This window comes from Calliphora vicina, chromosome 2 (assembly GCF_958450345.1).
Source record: "Calliphora vicina chromosome 2, idCalVici1.1, whole genome shotgun sequence".
Taxonomy (NCBI): domain Eukaryota; kingdom Metazoa; phylum Arthropoda; class Insecta; order Diptera; family Calliphoridae; genus Calliphora; species Calliphora vicina.
In genome coordinates this window covers 125,441,560-125,460,939 of record NC_088781.1, presented here as the reverse complement: position 1 = coordinate 125,460,939, position 19,380 = coordinate 125,441,560, and the positions used below count along the sequence as shown (strand labels likewise).

The 19,380-nt window shown below is 27.2% G+C and overlaps 2 protein-coding genes across 3 annotated transcripts in view; one reads left to right on the top strand and one right to left on the bottom strand.

The window, feature by feature from the left end:
* Positions 1-121: 121 nt before the first annotated feature.
* On the bottom strand, positions 122-8,422 carry Rab9 (RAS oncogene family member Rab9). 2 transcript variants are annotated; one of them, XM_065502129.1, is made up of 4 exons: positions 7,894-8,422; positions 7,521-7,826; positions 2,564-2,758; positions 122-2,502 (listed from the first exon to the last, which is right to left on the bottom strand). In XM_065502129.1, exons 2-4 carry the CDS (start codon positions 7,710-7,712, stop codon positions 2,116-2,118), a joined length of 774 nt encoding a protein of 257 aa, XP_065358201.1. In that variant the 5' UTR covers positions 7,713-7,826; positions 7,894-8,422; the 3' UTR covers positions 122-2,115. The 2 variants fall into 2 exon arrangements, with proteins under 2 accessions (XP_065358201.1, XP_065358203.1); XM_065502131.1 differs by having other exon boundaries at positions 7,521-7,716.
* A 3,349-nt stretch (positions 8,423-11,771) lies between these two features.
* The window catches only part of Hr39 (Nuclear hormone receptor FTZ-F1 beta), a 67,776-nt gene continuing 60,167 nt past the window's right edge, over positions 11,772-19,380 (top strand). Inside the window, exon 1 of the mRNA XM_065501144.1 lies at positions 11,772-12,372. The gene's annotated coding sequence lies outside the window, so the exon portion shown is untranslated. The remainder of the gene's footprint in view (positions 12,373-19,380) is intronic.

Below are 19,380 nucleotides of genomic sequence, written 5' to 3'. Positions count from 1 at the left end.
ACTACTACTTAGCAAAGACATTTACCTTTCATTTAAAACAACCCTAACATAAAATAGAGCTACCAGATTGATTTTTTCAAGGGTTCTAGCTGTAAACTTAAGAAAATTTTAAAAACTCACATTTTCTACTATTTTTAATACACTTTTTCGTTTTCTTTATTATAATCAATTTTAAATATGCTTAAAAACTAAATGTTAATACAATCTAAATATTAAACTTTATTTTAATTATTAATTTCTTCGGTTTCATTTTAAAAATTATAAACATTTTTAGAAAATGTTTTTAGATTTTTCAAAATATTTTTGAATTTCATGCTTTTTAAATGAGTATGAATGAAGTGTGATGGTTACATTGGATTGTATAAATAATTGTTTATTAAATGGCTTACAGTTTAGATGAAAAATACAATAATATAAATATAAAAAGCTGCCTTTGTAAAGAAAATTAAACAGTAAAACATTTTCATAGTCACGGTAATTTTTCAACTGACAGTTTACAAATTTTCCAATGTAAAATATCAGACATTTTCAGTTGAAACTGTTAACCAGGCACTTGAAATTTCTTACTGTTTGCTTTTGTAAGCAAATAAGTTATAAAAAGTTCTACAGATAGCAAAAAAATATATAAACAAATGTTTTAGAAAGGTAAAAAGTTTTTGAAAAACTTATAAAAGTTTAAAAATTAAATTTCTAATAATAATTTTAAACATTTGGAATGTTTTAGTAAAAATTAAAAAAAAATATTTTTGAAAAAAAATTTCAACATTTTTGATTTTGGAATGTTTTATAACAATTTGCAACTGTTACAATTCTTATAGAGTCATATACATTTCATAATTTGTATAAATAAATGGGTTTTAAAAGAAGTTTGTTAAAAAATTTTGCAATTTAATTGAAAATTGTTAATTATTTGGGGGGGGGGGTTGCAAAAAAGGCACTGCAAATTATTGTTTAACAAGCCAAACAATTTTTGTTAAAAAATTTGTGTGAAATAAACACTTACACTAAAATATTTTTGGTGCATTCTTTTAACTTAAATAAGCTTAAATTAAAAATTATAAATAACTGGGATTTTAATAACAAGATTCTGGAAAAAAGTAGAAATTTTTCGGAAATTCTGAAAAAATTGTCAGACAAAATTTGTGTTATACGGTACAATTCTGACAGGTTGTATTAAAATTTTTCTTATAAGGAAAAATTCTGAAAGAGTTCTGTCAAAATTTTGCAAATTTCAAACAGATTCTGACCAAATTTTTTCTAGGCGGAGAATTCTGTCCAAATTTTTTCTAATTGTAAAAATTCTGAACGAATTCTGTCCAAATTTTTTCTATTTGTAAAAATTCTGAATAAATTATGTCAAAACTTTTTCTATACGGAAAAACTCTGAATGAATTCTGTTTATACCAAAAAATACTGACAGATTCTGTTCAAATATTTTCTATTTGAATTTTAGACGGGCAATTTTGGAGCGAATTCTGTTAAAATTTGTTTCATACGGAAAAATTCAGACAAATGCTGTCAAAATTTGTTCTACACAGTAAAATTCCGACAGTTGTTGTCCAATTTTTTTTATACAGACAAATTCTGACCGAATTCTTTAAAAAATTTGTCTATACAGACAAATTCTGACAGAATCCGTCAAAATTTGTCATGAATGGAATAAAATTAAAACAGATTCTGTCAAAATTTGTTCTACATCCAAAAATTCTGAAAAAAACAGTTAAAATTCTGCCAGAACTAAGTTTCAAAATTATAAATTAAGGAATAGGGAGCAAAGAATTTAAAAATCATTTGTGCATTACTACTAAAATTATTGTTAAGGAATGATTGTTTTAAAAAGCGAGATTCTTTTTTACAATTCGGGCGGCAAGGTTTTTTGAACTAATATGTTTTAAACTGGTCTCAAAGAATTTTGTACTACAATATTTTTAAAAAAGAATCTTTTCAAATAAAACTAAATAAAATACAAATAGTATTTTTAAAAAACTTATAAAAAAAAATGTTTGGTAATTTTACAACCAATCGTATTTTAGAATCTTGTTTTCAAAACACTTATCTTTTTATCATAATTTCCTCTAACATTCATACTTCCCTTTATAAAACTTTAGCTAAGACTTAAAGTTGATAGTGGGTCTCTTGAGGTTTCGTTGAACGTTTACCAAATCGCCGAGGTGATGGTGTATGCATAGACTCATCTTCAGATTCTAAATTACCAGCTGCCGAAGATGACGACGAGACTGCACTACTGCCACCGCCCGTACAACAAAGACGTGTCTGGGCTAAACGTATTGTTTTGGTCAAATCTATGGTGTCATTTTGTTTCAGCTCAATCTCTGCTATACGTTCCATATGTTTCCATTGGCGCACCGCCAATATGAAAGCATCATTAACGTTGGTAGCGGTTTTTGAAGAAGTTTCGATGTGACTGCGTATTTGAAAGTTATCACACCATTGCTTTAGCTCATCACTGCCTACCTGGCGGCATTGTTGGGCTAAATCATTCTGTTTTTGAGTTAAGAATATTAGTATTATTTGAGGTTTACAAATTTCATTGAATACTAACCTTATTTCCTACCACTATGAAGGGGAATTTATCGGCTTTAACATCGGCATAATGTAGGAATTCTTCGCGCCACTGCTTAAGGCCTCGAAAGCTGTCATAATCATCGATGGCATAGCAGAGTAAACAAACATCTGAGCCTCTATAGAAGGGAGTGCGCAAAGCACGGAAACGTTCCTGACCAGCAGTGTCCCAGATCTAAGGAAATAAAGAAACAAGTTTAGAAAAATTTAAACTAAACTTATAATTTTTTTTTCAAAATTGTTTTTTAAAATTTTGAAAATTTTTTTTTTTACAAATTTTGAAATTTTTTTTTTTTCAAAATTATTTTGTTCAAATTTTTTTTACAAATTTTGAAAAAAAAAATTAAATTTTTTTTAAATTTAATAGTGAAAAAAAATTTATAAAAAAACTTTTTTTTTGTAAAAATTTTGTTTTCAAATTTTTTTTTAGAAATTTTGAAAAAAAATTTTTTTAATTTTTTAAATTTAATAGTGAAAAAAATTTATAACAAAAAAAATTTTTTTGGTAAAAAAAATTCGAATTAAAATATATTTTTCCCGATTTTGACCCATTATAGGTAAAAAATCGAGGTTGTCCCGGTTTTTTGGACAGAATTTGTCTGCATTTTTACTTGCATAACAAATTGGGACAGAAGCTGTCTGAATTTTTCGGTATAAGAAAAATTTGGATACAATTCGGTCGGAATTTGTCTGTATAGAAAAAAATGGTACAAAATCTATCTGAATTTTTGTAAATAGAACAAATTTGAAGAGAATTCGTTCAGAATTTGCCCGAATAGACAGAATTCGATCATAATTAATTTGTATAGATAAAATTTGGACAGAAATCGTTCTGAAATTGTCGTTATAAAAAATATTTGGAAAGAATTCGGGCAGAATTGGAAAACCTAATTCTGAATTTTTAAATATAAAAAAAATTGTACCGATTATGTCCGTATAGACAAAATCTGGACAGACTTAGATTAGAATTGGTTCGAATAGAAACAATTTCGACAAAATTCGGTCAGAAATTGGCCGTACAGACAAAATCTGTACTGAATTGCTTCGTATAGAAATTTGTTTACAAAATTCGTTCAAAAAATTGTCCGTATAGACAAAATCTGGACAGAATTCGATCAGAATCAGAATCAGAAAAAAATTTACTAAATTCGGTCAAAAATTTTCCGTATTGACAAAATCTGGAATGAATTCGATCAGAATTGATTCGTTTAGAAAATATTAAGGCAGAATTCGGTCAGAATTTATCTGTTAGAAAAAATATCGACAGAATTCGGTCACAATTTTTACGTCTAGAAAAAAAATTGCAAAGAATTTGTTCAGAATTTTTCGTATAGAACCAATTTTAACAGAATTCGGTCAGAATTTTTCCATATAGAAAATATTTTACAGAATTCGGTATGAATTTCTCTGTATAGAAAAAATGTTGAGAGAATTGGGTCAGAATTTTTCTTTATAGATAAAAATTTTACAAAATCTGGAAAGAATTCGATCAGAATTTTTCGTATAGAACAAATTTGGACAGAATACGATCAGAATTTCTAAATATAGAAACAATTTAACAGAATTCGGTGAACATTTTTCAGTATAGTAAAAATTTTAACAAAATTCGATTAGATTTTGGATATTTTTGGATAATCTGTAAGAAATTTTTTTCAGATTCTTTATATAAACAATTTTGACAGAATTCGGCCACAATTTTTCGTTATATAAACAACGTTGAAAGTATTTGTCGGATTTTTGACTTATAGAAACAATTTTGACTTCTGTCAGAATTTTTATACCCTTCACCTTCGTGAGAAGGTGAAGTATATAAAACCATAGTAAGTTGGACCTACAATGTGTCAAAATCAGAATAAAATAAAATACCAAAAAAAATTTAAAAATCAAAAAAAAATTTTAAAATTTAAAAAAATTTAAAATAACAATTCGAAAAAAAATATTTAAAATTTGTATTTTGAAGTATAATTTGGTTAAAAGGGTATATAAGATTCGGCACATCCGGATATAGCTCTCTTACTTTTTTTTTCTTAAGAACGATTTTACAGTTTTTGTCTTGTCAGATGACAAATTCCGATAAATTGTAGTTCTAAAGCTAATTTATTTATTGCTTCATCCAAACCTGACATAATTCGTCATTGTTTTTAGAAAAACCATTAAAAAGTTTAACATATTATTTAACACCTTTTTTAACTATTGTCTGCTGATATACACAGACAATAAACGATCATAGCGTTAACAGTGACAACTTGTCATGCCAATTTTGTCGCACAAATGAAAAAAAAACAACAGCAGATTAATGTCACTGTAATGTAAACAAAATGTACTTTTAAAATGATAGAAATCAAATCTAATCATTAAATCAATACAATGAATAAAAACAAGCAAATTGCAATTAAACAAAGTGACGTTGAAATAATAAAATCATTTGCGTTTTATAACAATAAGGTTTCATTGTTTAGCACACATTTAATTTATGACTTTATTTGTTTAGGAAGTAAATTTTTATAAATTTTGGCAATACTTGTATGGATTTATTTCGAAGTTCATATGAGTTTTATTTGTTTCATTTAGAACTACATACTTCCAGTTTTACCTTATTGTGTTTAAGAGTAATTAAAAATTGATTTTTTTCAAATATTTTAAGTATTTACTAAATAAAGTTGTCTATTTATAAATGTTTTAAACGCAAAAAATCAATAAAATGTGTTTATGAATTATTTATAACAAAAAAATTATTTAATTATTGTTTACAAATATTGGTGGTGAGAGAGAAGCTATTTCGTTTTAAATATTTATTTCATTTTAATTGTAAATGTAAATGTAAAGTAATTTAAAGCACATGTCATTTAAAGTCATAGATAAAACTTTGTCAACAACTTGTTCACTTATACAATAATCGAATGTTAAAACTCATTATGACTGTAGTTGAAAAATATGTATTAATCATATAATTAGCGAGGTTTTTGCGAAGTAATTTAATCACTACATTGAGAGTAATAAATTGGCAGATAAAAAGGTTGTTTAATCTAAATCAAATTATTATTTGGTTTATATTTTATTTATTCTGTGATAAATTAACATAAAAATGGTCAAATCTGTCTGAATTTTTCAGTATAGACAAAATTTGGACAGAATCTGTCACATTTTTTTCCGTATAGAAACAATTTGAAAATAATCTGTCTGAATTTTTCCGTATAGACAAAATTTGGATAGAAATCCGTCAGAATTTGAACAAATTCTGACTGAATTTTTTAATATAGAAATAATTTGGGAAGAATTCGGTCAGAATTTATCCGTATTGAAAATATTTGGTCAGAATTCGATCAGAATGGGCTAGTATAGAAAAAATTTGAACAGAATTCGGCCAGAAATTGTCCATATAGAAAATATTTGAACAGAATTCGGTAAGAATTTCAGGGTATAGAAAATATTTTGACAGAATTCGGTCAAAATTTCTCAGTATTGAAAAAAAATTGGACAACATTCGGCCAGAATTTGTCCGTATAGAAAATATTTTAACAGAATCTGTCTGAATTTTTCTGCATAGAAAATATTTTGACTAAATTCGTTCAGAATCTGTACAGTATAGAAAAATTCGGAAAGAATTTGTACAAAATCTGTCTGAATTTTTCAACATAGAAACAATTTGGACAGAATTCGGTCAGATTTTGTCCGTATAGAAAAAATTTTAACAGAATCTGTAAGAATTTATCTGTATAGAACAATTTTTGACTAAATTCGTTCAGAATCTGTTCAGTATAGAAAATTTTTGTATGAATTATTTCATATAGAAAAAAAATTGAGAGATTTCGGTCAGAATTTGTACGTCCGTATATATGATTTTTCCCGTATAGAAACAATTTGAAAAGAATCTGTCCGAATTTTTCCGTATAGACAAAATTTGGATAGAATTCCGACAGAATATGAACAAAATCTGCCAGATTTTTGCAATATAAAAACAATTTGAGCAGAATTCGGTCAGAATTTATCAGTAAAAACAAAATTTGCACAGAACCCGTCTGAATTTGTAGGTATAGAAACGATTTTGACTAAATTCGGTCAGAATCTGTTCAGTATAGAAACAGTTTGGACAGAATCAGTCTAATTTTTTTCCTTAAAGAAAAATGTTTGACAAAATTCGGTCAGAATTTTTCAATATAGAAAATTTTTTACAGAATTCGGTCGGAATTTCTTCATATAGAAAAAATATTGATAGATTTCACTCAGAATTTCTCTGTATTGAAAAAATGTTGACAGAATTCAGTCAGAATTTCACCGTAAAGAAACCATTTTAAAATAATTCGCTTAAAATTTCTCGGTAATGACAAAATGTGGGCAAAATCTGTCTGGCTTTGTCTGTATACAAAACAATTTGACAAAATTCGTTCAGGATCATTTCTGTATAGAATAAATTTCAACAGAATCTGTCTAAAACTTACCTTAAAGAAAAATGTTTGACAGAATTCGGTCAGAATTTGTCCGTATAAAAATAAAATATGGACAGAAACTGTCTGATCTTTCCGTATAGACAATATTTGGAAAAAATCTGTTAGAATTTCTCCATATAGAAAATATTTTGAAATAATTCGTTCAGAATTCCTCCGGATGAAAACAATTTTGACAGAATTCGGTCAGAAATTCTCTGTATTGAAAAAATGTAGACAGAATTCGGTCAGAATTTCACCATACAGAAAAAAATTAAGACAGAATTCGGTTAGAAATTCTCTGTATTGACAAAATTTTGACAGAATCTTTGTGAATTTTTTCGTATAGAAAAATTTTGGACAAAATTTCTCAATAAAGAAACTATTTTTCTAGAATTCGATTAAAATTGCTCCATATATTAAAAAATGTTAACAGAATTCGTTTGGAATTTTATAAAATACATCAAGAATCTGTTAAATCTTTTTAAAAAAATATCGTTTTGCTTGACTTACCTGCAATGTATACTTCTCACCATCCACCTCAATGTCTTTGTTCATGAACTCCACGCCGATTGTATGGAAATTGTTTTCATCATAACGATTGGAGACAAAACGATTCATGAGACACGATTTTCCGACGCCGCCATCGCCCAAAATAACGACTTTCAATAAAGTCGATTTGTTTGGAGGTCGCATATTGGTCATGGTGCTGAAGATGAATGACAGTCAAATAATAACCAAAATAATTTAATTGTTTAATTAAAAAAAAGACACCAGGGCAATTGGGGTAAAAGAGCAAGACAAATTAAGACCAAAACTCTAAAAAAACATACGAATTATTAAATTTTACTTAGATTTATTAATTTTAATTTTAACCAACAATTACCTTAATTTATAATTTCTCTGTAAAATGTCTCAACAATTTAGTTGTTTAATTAACAAATTCTTAGTATAGACGAGTGTAGAGAAGAATCTGCTTTTTGTGTTCTGCCTTGTTTTTAACTTTTTGTTATCTATCTTTTCACTTTTGTGTAGTTATGGGTTTTTTTGTTTGTTAATAACCTTTTAATATAACTAATAATTTAAATGTTCTTTTTTTTTGTTAACTTTCAGATTTGTGTTTTGCAATTTGTGTCTTATCTTGTATTTAACTTATTTTGTGCTGGCTGGTGTTTAATTTAGTAGGTTTTCTTTACCTTTTTGCCTTGATTTGCTTTAAAATTTTAAAACAACAACTACAATTTACTATTGGTGTGTAAAATTTAGTTAGTTTTTTTTGTTATTGTTTTAATGCGAAGTAGAAATAATAACAACAACAACAACACCAACTTAATATATTTTATTGTAGTAACCACAGCACCCAATAATCAACAACGTTGTTTGTTGCTCTAGTATTTTTTTGAGAATGAATTAGTTGTTGTTTTTTTATTAGTCTATCAGCTGTTTTGTCTGCTTTAGTTTCTCATCATAATTCTTGCTTGTTTTGTTTTGAATGTTAATTTATTATTGTTCTCTTTGTTTGGTAGTTATGCCGCAAGGCGAATTCATACAAGGTGGTGTCAGTTCTACAAAAACAACGATTGGTCTTAACAAATGTCAAAAAACCAAAATGAAAAATTAAACAAATAAGTATTTAATCTTAATATAATGTAGATAATTCAATAGTTAGGGCTTTACTTATTTATGTAAACAAAAAACATTTTGTTAATAAGCTTAGAATATGTAGATATTTAAATATAAAAACAAGCTTTGACAGTTGTTAGAACCAAAAAGCGAAAAAAAAAATTATCAGCTGTTTGACTGACTCCACCTTGTATAAATTCGCCTTGTTATGCCGTTTGTTTTTCAAATTCAACTTCAACTACTGTTGATGCTAAAACGCAATGTTACCAGACTTTTTACTGCACCGGCTCGTCTGGCTGACGTCAAACACAGTAAACACACACACCGTGCATTTCTTATGCAACTGATTGGATTGAAAACCCCCCATTCCTCCCTCATTTCTTAAACTGAGTTTAAGAAAAAAATAGTTTTGCTCATTTGAGGGACTCAGTGGGGTAGTGGTGAGTTTTTTGGAGAACGAAGTTGCCATATCAAAAGGGAATTTAACGGTTTTTATTAAAAAAGTAACTATTAGATAGAATACAAAGGAATTTCACCACAAGTGGAGACAATTTAAAAATGTGTGATTTAAATATCAGTTATTCAAACTTTAAAATTACCGCTTATTCGATAACCAATTTTAATAAATAAGTTGTATTAAAAAAACTAAATATTTGGATAAAAGTAATAGAAACAATTAAGAAAATATCGAAATAGGTTAAAAATCCTCAAAAACTTACAATTTATCATAATTGAACAGCATATTCTTAAAAACCATAACGAGCATTCGATTTTACTAGCAAATTTAGAATGGTTGGAGCATTTTATTTTAGTTGCGAACATCCATAATTTTTTTGGGGCCACCCTAATAGACCCGCTTGAGAGATTTCATGGGTTTGAACAATCTGCTCTTCTACAAACCTCCTCCAATAACCACTTCCGAACATTTCTAATGGACGATAATTGTATCTAGGTTAGTTTAGGTTAGATTAACAGGTTGCCGTCCAAAGACTTCCATCTTATGTACAGCTCACTTGGGTCCATTTGATTGTTTCCTTTGAGTTACCTGAAAAAAGAAGAAAATAAAGAAGTGAGCGAGAAGTAATGAGTGAGGAGGATAAGTTAAATAGGAATTCAGAGATACTTGAAGAAAGAAGAATTTAAAGAGGGAAAACCATCATGCGACGTATTCAGGACCACTCTGAAATGATATTTGCATGTCCGATCTTACTTCCCAGATAATTCAGAGAGGTTGCTAAAGGAGCGTTTCCCGTTATCGATACCTCGGCCTGAAGAATACTACATCCATTTGGGAGTCTGAAGAACATCTTTATCCCAAATTCAGGAATGTAGACACATCCGCCCACCCTGACCCCTTTTTTGGGCTCATTCGTATAGATAGATAGTCCCATTATACCAAGGGAGAGACCATCATCTAGTTCCATACTGGACGGGATTGAAAAACCAAAGTTCAACAAGAAAAAGGGTCTAGGTGTGCAGTAATCAATATGATCGGGAAGATTTTGTATACTCCAAATTATAGATGCTCAGTGCCAGCTTCTTGGCCATCAGATCTACTGGTAACCAATTCAGTAGCGTGAAAAGCTAGTAGTACGAAATGTACGAAATACTTCTTAATACCCTTTCAAAGAGTATACAGTTAGAGGCCCCGTCCATTGCCCTCCACTAAGTTTAATGCATTCTAAGATACTATTTCTCAAATTGTCCAAGTATTTTCCGCAATCCGAGAGCTTCAATTCAATGCTGTTCAGTTGGGTTAGCGGAAAGTTAGAAATCCAAATCTTCATTGAGAACAGTACAAGTTCAGTTTTGATTGGATTTACACTCAATCCAGACATATCCAATCGTTGCGATATCGTGTCCAGATGCATCCCTGAAACTGCCACCTCTACGTCATCCGCATAGGTGATAGTTTTGTAGTTTAGCGAATCTAACTTCCTAAGCAGACAGTTTAAAGCCATGTTCCACAGGAGTGGAGATAGGACACCCCCATGTCAAGTGTTTCTTTTGGCAAATCTGAAGATCGTAGTCGCTTCAATTTTATTACGAATGATTCAGGAAGTACCTTATGAACCTAACAATGGTTGCAGAATTCACATTATTGAAGGCCTCTTCTATATCCAGAAAAGCCACGAGCATGTGTAATGGCTGAATTCGATGGATCTCTCGATGTATCCTACTGGCGTGTGAACTGATCTTCCCTTGGTGTTGGCATGTTGATGAACCGACATTCGTATGTGAGTGCCAATGATTCTCTTCAAGGTTTTGAGCAAAAAAGATTATAGACTTATAGGTCTGAAGTCCTTTGCCTTAGTATGCGAAGCATTATCTCCTTTCATGATGAAGGTCACATTACATTCGGTCCAACTATCGGGTATGTAGGACCATGAGAGACAGGCATGATCAATTGCTATCAGCCATGATATGACTAGCTCTGCGTTGTTTTTCAGGCCCGCAGGATCAAAATTCCGTATGTCCCAATGTATCTTAACCTCGTCAATCTCAATTGAGGATGAAGTCCGATTATACGGTTGGGATTCATCCGCCGTAGTTACTAGTATCGAGTAACGAATGTTTCAAGTGCACTAGTGGACCATCTACCATCCTGTTTCTGGATATAACCTGGACGTAATTGGATCTAAGTTCTGAAGTCACCAGAGTCTCCATTGGCAAAATATTGTCAAGACCTTAAGTGGAATTACCCGGAAAGATTTGTCTCCTTTAGTTAGTGTAAGTGTGGCCAATACCGAGAGCCATTGTAAAACTAATTTCTAGGTGAGAAAAAATCAATGTTATTCAGGAGTTTCCAAGCAGAGAGAACAACTCCTTTAGTCATAATAACAGCCAATCATTTCATCACGACATAAATTGAAAATAATGAACTTGTACCTTGACGATAACAGTGCAAATTCACTTTTATCAACATTTACACTGAGTCCACTTCTAATTTGCAATATTATCTTCTTACCAAAATATATATTAATACCAAAATCCCATCACTGAATCCCACACCTTTTCATAATTTCTCTTATTGTTAAATGAAAATGTCTCTTTTTCAAATAGGATTTTAATGCTCTCTTACATGCTACTACACCATTACTAGCTCTTTACTAAGGCCCATTTAGTGTTGAATTTAGTGTGATTTTAGACGTCGTTGTTAGTGGTTGTATGGTAACGGTAAAACGGTGGATGCTACCATTTTGATTGTTTTACGTTCAACGAGTGTGTGTTTGTGTGCGTGTATGTAAAGCAATAAGAAAAAAATAAACCTGAAAAAGAGAGCGGTTTAAATAAAATATTTATACAATTTTTTTATAAAATTTATTTGCCCACATAAATAAAGTGAGAACAAAATGTGAAATTTTACCTAATTTTGTAAAAATTATTATAAAACAAATAAAATTTCTTCAAAGAAATTAATAAGAAAAAAATTATAAGTCTGAAAAATTTACTATACCTACAAAGAAAAAAATTTACAAGTGAAAAAAAAAGTTTTTCAAGTATACAAAAATTTTTACATATTTTTTTATGTAAAGGTCATTTAAAGTAAAAGAAAGAAGAAGCAGAGAATAGCCAGAAAATAAAGCAAAATATATAAAGTGGAAAATGGAAGAAATAGTAAAGCAGTGAAAAATTTAAAAAAAAAACAACAAATTTTTAGCTAAAAAATAAGTGTACTATAATTAAATTTTGTACTATAATTAAAAGAATTTATTAATTATTGTTTTAAATGTTAAAAAAGGTAATGTTTAATTTATATTCTTTTATTAGTTTTTAGTTTTAATATAAAATCATTGTAAAGAAAAAAATTGAAGGTTATTTTAACATAATTACTCTTTTCTATATTAAATTACTACTCCCTCTCACTCTCTTTTTGTTAATAAGAGTTTGTTTTGAATTTTTTTGCTTTTGCTTTAATGTAAACAAAAAAGCAAGTGTTTTTGTTTAAATGTATTGTGAATAGTAATTTACTTTGATAAGAAAGAGACAACTATAGAGATAAAATCTAATAAGAGATATAAGGAAAAGTACATATTTGTAAAAAGCGAGAGAGAGTGAGTAGCTTGTGTTTAATAAGAGTGTTTATTTTTTACTGTGTGTTTCTTTTTGTTTGTTGTTTTCTTATGGAAAAAATCACAATTTCTTTTGTAGTATTGTTGTTGTTGCTGCTGTTTTTTCTTAATTCTTCTTCTTCTTGTCACTGATTTTGTGAACATCATTAGAGTGTGTTTTTTGTTGTAGTATATTTTTTTGTTTCCTTCTTTTTTTCTGGTAGTATTTTTTTTATATTTGAAATGTCAATAAACTCTTATGTTAGTTGTGCTGTTTATTATTATTGTTGTTGGTGCTGTTTGGATGATAATGTTTGTTGGATTTTATGTTGTTGTGTTTCTTTGGGTTCTTCTTTGTATTTGAAAAGGTACCTAACTCTACCTATAGATTTTACCAAAAGAACCTCATGGCATTAGCAACGATTGCACAAGTAGTATTATTGGTAGTAAATTGTATGAAGACAACAAAAAAAAAACTAATGGAAAAAATAAGTATGAAAAGAAATCTTTATCATCATCAATAGGCATTGATTTCTTTGGTTATATGTTTTTCAATGTCTCGTTTAAAAACGAGACATGAAATGGTTATTTCTTTTGTATCTGTAGAGAAAAATTATTTAATTTGGGGATTAAACAATTCAAATTTGATTTATTTTAATTAAATAATAAAACAGATGGACAATTTTGTTAAAAAATTTATTTAAAAAAATCGTTATAAAAAAATAGATTTTTTTTAAATTCTATAAAAAAATATTTTTTTTAGAAGATAAAACTGTACAAACTTAGCTTTTTCTTGTTAGCAGCATGTTGCTGCAGAATTTATTTTTAAAAACTAAATTTTTCTAAGATTTCGTTAAAATTGTTTTAAAATCTTGTTGAGTTAAACATTATTCTTGGCAACATGTTGCTGGGCTTATGAATACAATTTGATTAAAATTTATAGCAAACCTATTTTTGGCATTTTGGATTCAAAAAATGTTGGTAAACATGCTTCTGAATCAATTCTTACATAAATTATGTATTATTTTCTATTTTAACATTATATTTTTTGTTAGCAACATGTTGCTAAACTATTTTTTTGTTAGCAACATGTTCCAGAAATAGTTTTATACAGTTTAAAGCTTGTCTTTAGCATAAAGAAATATTTTTTTTTTTTTTAAATTTTTTGAATATTTGTCTTATTAGCAACATGTTGCTGATTTTTTTTTTTGATTTATGGTTCGATTTTTTCATAAAAATTTAATATTTTTTAGTATTTGTAATAAAGTTAATGTTAAATATTGTTTTAGTTTCTAGCAACATGTTGTTTTGGTTGAAATTAAATATTTTAGCAAAAAAAGCAAAATGTTTGAACAAAAAATTTCAAATTTGTGCATAAACATGTTGCTAAAACATGTTTTTGAACTTGTTTTTCATTTAAAATTAAATTTTTCATGATAATTCACTAACTTTGTTTAAGTATTTGAAGTTACTTGGATACTAGTAATTTATTTGATCTTAGCAACATGTTGTTGAAGCACATTATTATTTAAAAACAACTTTTTGCCCAAAAAAAATCCTTAAAATTTTGTACCAACATGTTGCTAAACATGTTCCTGATGTTATATTTCATGTCATGGTTTGATTTTTCTATGAAAATCCACAATTTTTTTTAAATATTTAACGTTAATTTTATAAAGTTTTGGTCCCAGCAACATGAAAACATTTTTATTTAAGAAAATAATCACAAAAAACGAAATATTTCCCAAAAAATTTTCAACATTGTGTATCAACATGTTGCCAAACATTTGTAGCTCCCTAGCAACATGTTGCTATAATTATTTTTTATTTCAGATTTGTTTAAAATTTGGAATCAATTTGCTTTATTCCTAGCATTTTACATTTTACCCAATAATAGTTGAAAATTAAGTGACAACATGTTGCTAAACATTTTTTTCATCCTAGCAACATGTTGCTAAAATAATTTTTCATTTCAGCTTTGATTTTTTTAAGAAAATCCACTAAAGATCTTTGAATATTTGGAGTTTATTTTTTCTTTCTAACAAAATGTTGCAGAAACACATTTATATTTCTATGAAAACAATTTACCACAAAAAACTAAATATTTTCCAAAAAAATTTGAAAATTTTTTTGACAACATGTTGCTAAACATTTTTTTTCATCCTAGCAACATGTTGCAAAAATAATTTTTCATTTCAGCTTTGATTTTTTTTAAGAAAATCCACTTAATATGTTTAAATATTTGAGTTACTTAGACGCCAACTTTTTTTGCTATCTAGCAACATGTTGCTGAAACACATTTATTTTTCTAAAAAAAAAATTTATCAAAAATCTAAATATTTCTTGAAAAAATAATATAAAATTTTGTGGCAACATATTGCTAAACATTTGTAACTCACTAGCAACATGTTGTAGACAAATATTTTTAAATCAAAGAAACATTTTGTTCATAATAAAAAAAAAAACATTGATATGCTTAACTTTTCATCAGAAAAGTACAAAATTCCAGTAAAAAATGTATAAAAACTTGCTTAGCAACATCTTGCTAATAGAAATTTTGTTTATGTTCAGCAACATTTCTTGTTTAAAATATGAATGAAGACAGAAAATAACTAAATTCTGTTTTTGCTAAAAAAAAATTATCCATGTTGCTTATAAAAGACACTTGCTCCTATTTTCATTTAGCAAAATATACATAAAACATTTTAATAATAACAATCAGTTATATTTTTGAAAAAAAAAATATTTTTCTGCAACATGTTGCTAACAAGAATTTTCATCGTGATGAAAAATACTTTGATATGCTAAATTCCAGTCGAAATTTATAAAACTGTAGAGCAACATTTTATTTTCAGCAACATGTTGCTAATAAAAATTAACAGAAAATTACAAAATTCCCGAAAAATGTTTCAATAAACATGTTTCGCAACATTTTGTTTTCTGCAACTTGTTGCTAATGAAAGACACTTGCATATATTTTCATTTAGCAAAATATAAATAAAACATTTTTAATAAAATGTTAAAAAAAATATTTTTCTGCAACATGTTGCTAACAAGAATTTTCATCGTGATGAAGAAAACTTTGATATGCCTAACATTTGATCAGATATGTACCAAATTTCAGTAAAAAATCTATACAAAACATGTTTAGAAACATTTTATTTTCAGCAACATGTTGCTAATAAAAATTGTATATATGTTCAGCAACATTTATAGTTTAAAATATGCCCTTTTTAATATAAAAATAAAGCAAAAAGTTTGTTTGCAACATGTTGCTAATAAAATTAGCTAAGCAACATTTTGTCACATGCCAGATTTCCTACTGAATTTTAAGGAAATGTAGAACTATTACTTTGTTATCACAAGAACATGTTTAGCAACATTTAACTCTCATCTACATATTTAGCAAACTTTTTTTTGGTAAAACAAACGAAAAGTCTAAATAAAAACATTGATAGAACATAGTTTTATCAAAAAAATGTTTGAGCAACATGTTGCTAAAGAGATAACTTTTGTTTAGAATTGTGTTAAATAATAAAAAAATATTGAAGCAAAATTTTTTTTAGCAACATGTTGCTAATAAAAATTATGTCTATATTAGAAATATTTTGATAACCAACATTTCTATTTTAAAATATAACTTTTTTAAATGATAAATTAAAATAAAAAAATTGTTTGCAACATGTTGCTAAAAAAAACATTCTGCTTTAATATTTTTTTTATTATTTAACATAATTCTAAACATAAGTCATCTCTTTAGCAACATGTTGCTTAAACATTTTTTTTAAAAATCTTAAGAATTACTAGCAACAAGTTGCTGCAACATTTGTTTCTCATATTTTAAACTAAATTAATAAATATAACCAGTTTTTCTTTAAAACTTAAACAAATTTTGTTACTCTTTTCACTTCTCTGTATTTTTAACATGTTTATCAACATGTTGCCAAACTTAATGAAAGCTTATTTTATAGCCTTTTATGGCCAAACAGCGCTTTATTGTTTCAACTCTCTTTTTTTTTTTGTTTTTTTCTTCCAATATTTATATACACATTATATTTTTCTTAATTTTTATGCATTTGACCTACAAAATCAAGGGACTTTTAAGACGGAGCACAAGAAACAAAAAAAAAATATCATAATTTAGTTTAACACATAAAAAATATTGTATTTAATGATTTTTTGCGGTTTTTCTGTTTACGATGACACCAATGTGGCGATAAACTTAATGATGAAAATAAAGTTGAGGAAAATGTACAAAAAAAAAATTAAAAAAAGATGAAAGCAAAAAACAAAACGCTACAACATGTTAAGAAGCACTTAAATTATGACGATGATGCTGATGATGAATAAAATTGCGGTTGAACGGCAAAAATTCTGGTTTCAAAGCGTCGTCATGTTTAAGAAAATAAAAATTCTCATTTTGTGCGGATTTTGGTGAAGGTTATTTAATGATGGCTTTTGAAGAAATAAAAAAAAAGTTTAACTTAAAATTAAAGGGGAAGGCAGAGTAAAAAGATGCCAACAATATTTTCTAACAAAACAATATTTATTTTGTGAAATCATATTCATCTGCAGACTGGACTGAAATTTCTAATCAAATTAACACAAAAAAAATCTCTATATTGATTGAATAAATAAGCTTCTGCTACAGCAATCAAATAAAATCAATATCATCATGATTTATACTTCATTTTGTTAAGCCATAAATTTGAAAACTAATGAAAGAAAACCTCAAAGTTAAATAATAAACATAAAAATTAGAAGCCACGTTTTTATTTGCCAAAAGCCAAATATCTACCGATCTAACTAACAATTGATTGACTCATTGGAAATCAAATCAACTAACAACAATGATCATTAGATACTTTTTTTTCATTGGCGTCTAGGTAATGTTTGCTAATCAAACTTAATATATTTTTTAATGAAAATGATTAACTAGCTAAACTTGTAAATAAATCAAAATAAGGTAATATGAATGAACAATGAACTTTTGTGATGGTCTAGTGGTCATTATTATAAAATAATTCTTTGAAAATTTATAAATAAAGTTAAATTGTTTGGAAACCATAGATAAAGCAACAGTTGCCAAAAATAAAATTCAATATTTCTCTATTTTACTTTTGACCTGAAACAATTTATTGCTGAGTATAAAATGTTGCTAAACATTTGTTGCAGAAACATGTTTTTGTAGCATAGAAATTAATTTTTTAAACATTTCCCTAAAATTTTGTGAAAAATCACTCATCTAGAAAAATGTTGCTAAGAAATTTTTTCTTAGCAACATGTTGCAAATAAAGTTTTTACTTTATTTATCATTTAACAAGTTAGATTTTAAACTAGAAATGTTGCTTATCAAAATATTGCTAATATAAATACAATTTTTATCAGCAACATGTTGCTAAAAACGTAGTTTATCAATGTTTTCATTCAGACTTTTCTTTCGTTTAAGCAAAAAAAGTTCCTAAATATGTAGATGAGAGTTAAATGTTGCTAAACATGTTGTTGTGATAACAAAGTAACAGTTCTATACATTTCCTTAAAATTCAGTAGTAAATCTGGCATGTGACAAAATGTTGCTTAGTTAATTTTATTAGCAACATGTTGCGAATAAACATTTTGCTTTAATTTTATATTAAAAAAGGCATATTTTAAACTAGAAATGTTGCTGAACATAGACACAACATTTATTAGCAACATGTTGCTGAAAATAATATGTTGCTAAACATGTTTTTATAAAATTTTTACTGGAATTTTGTACTTTTCTGAACAAATATTAAACATATCATAGCTTTTTTCTTCACGATGAAAATTCTAGTTAGCAACATGTTGCAGAAAAATATTTTTTTTTAATATTTAATTAAAAATGTTTTATTTATATTTTATAGAAGAAAATATGTGCAAGTGTCTTTCATTAGCAACATGTTGCCAAACGTGTTTATTAAATTTTTTTTCCGAAATTTAGTAATTTTCTGTTTTCGTTCAGACTTTAAATTTTTATTAGCAACATGTTGCTGAAAATAAAATGTTGCTAAACATGTTTTGTATAGATTTTTTACTGGAATTTAGTACTTTTCTGAACAAATGTTAAGCATATAAAAGTTTTTTTTCATCACGACGAAAATTCTTGTTAGCAACATGTTGCAGAAAAATATTTTTTTTTTAATTTTAAGAAAACTTTTTTCAAAAATATGACTGATTGTTATTAGTAATTTTCTGTTTTCATTCAGGCCTTCAGTTTTTATTAGCAACATGTTGGTGAAAATAAAATGTTGCTAAACAAGGTTTCATACTTTTTTGAGTGGAATTTATTATTTCATGATACTTTTTTCAAAAATATAAAAATCAGTTTTATTAAAAATGTTTTATTTATATTTTGCTAAATGAAACAATGTGCAAGTATTTTTTATTAGCAACATGTTGCTGAAAACAAAATGTTGCCAATTGAAATTTTTTTTGAAATTTTTTTCTGAAATTTAGTAATTTTCTGTTTTCATTCAGACTTTAAATTTTTATTAGCAACATGTTGCTGAAACTAAAATGTTGCTAAACATGGTTTTATAAATTTTTGACTGGAATATTGTACTATTCTGAACAAATGTTAAGCATATCAAAGTTTTCTTCATCACGATAAAAATTATTGTTAGCAACATGTTGCAGAAAAATACTTTTTTTTTTTTAAAAATATAACTGATTGTTAT

Bases quoted from the DNA above. Each gene is read 5' to 3' on its own strand.
- Rab9 (XM_065502129.1), bottom strand. From the start codon at position 7,712: ATGACCAATATGCGACCTCCAAACAAATCGACTTTATTGAAAGTCGTT. The intron at 2,759-7,520 runs GTAAGTCAAGCA...TTATTTCCTTAG, and splicing joins GTGAGAAGTATACATTGCAG to ATCTGGGACACTGCTGGTCA. The intron at 2,503-2,563 runs GTTAGTATTCAA...ACTCAAAAACAG, and splicing joins TCATAGTGGTAGGAAATAAG to AATGATTTAGCCCAACAATG.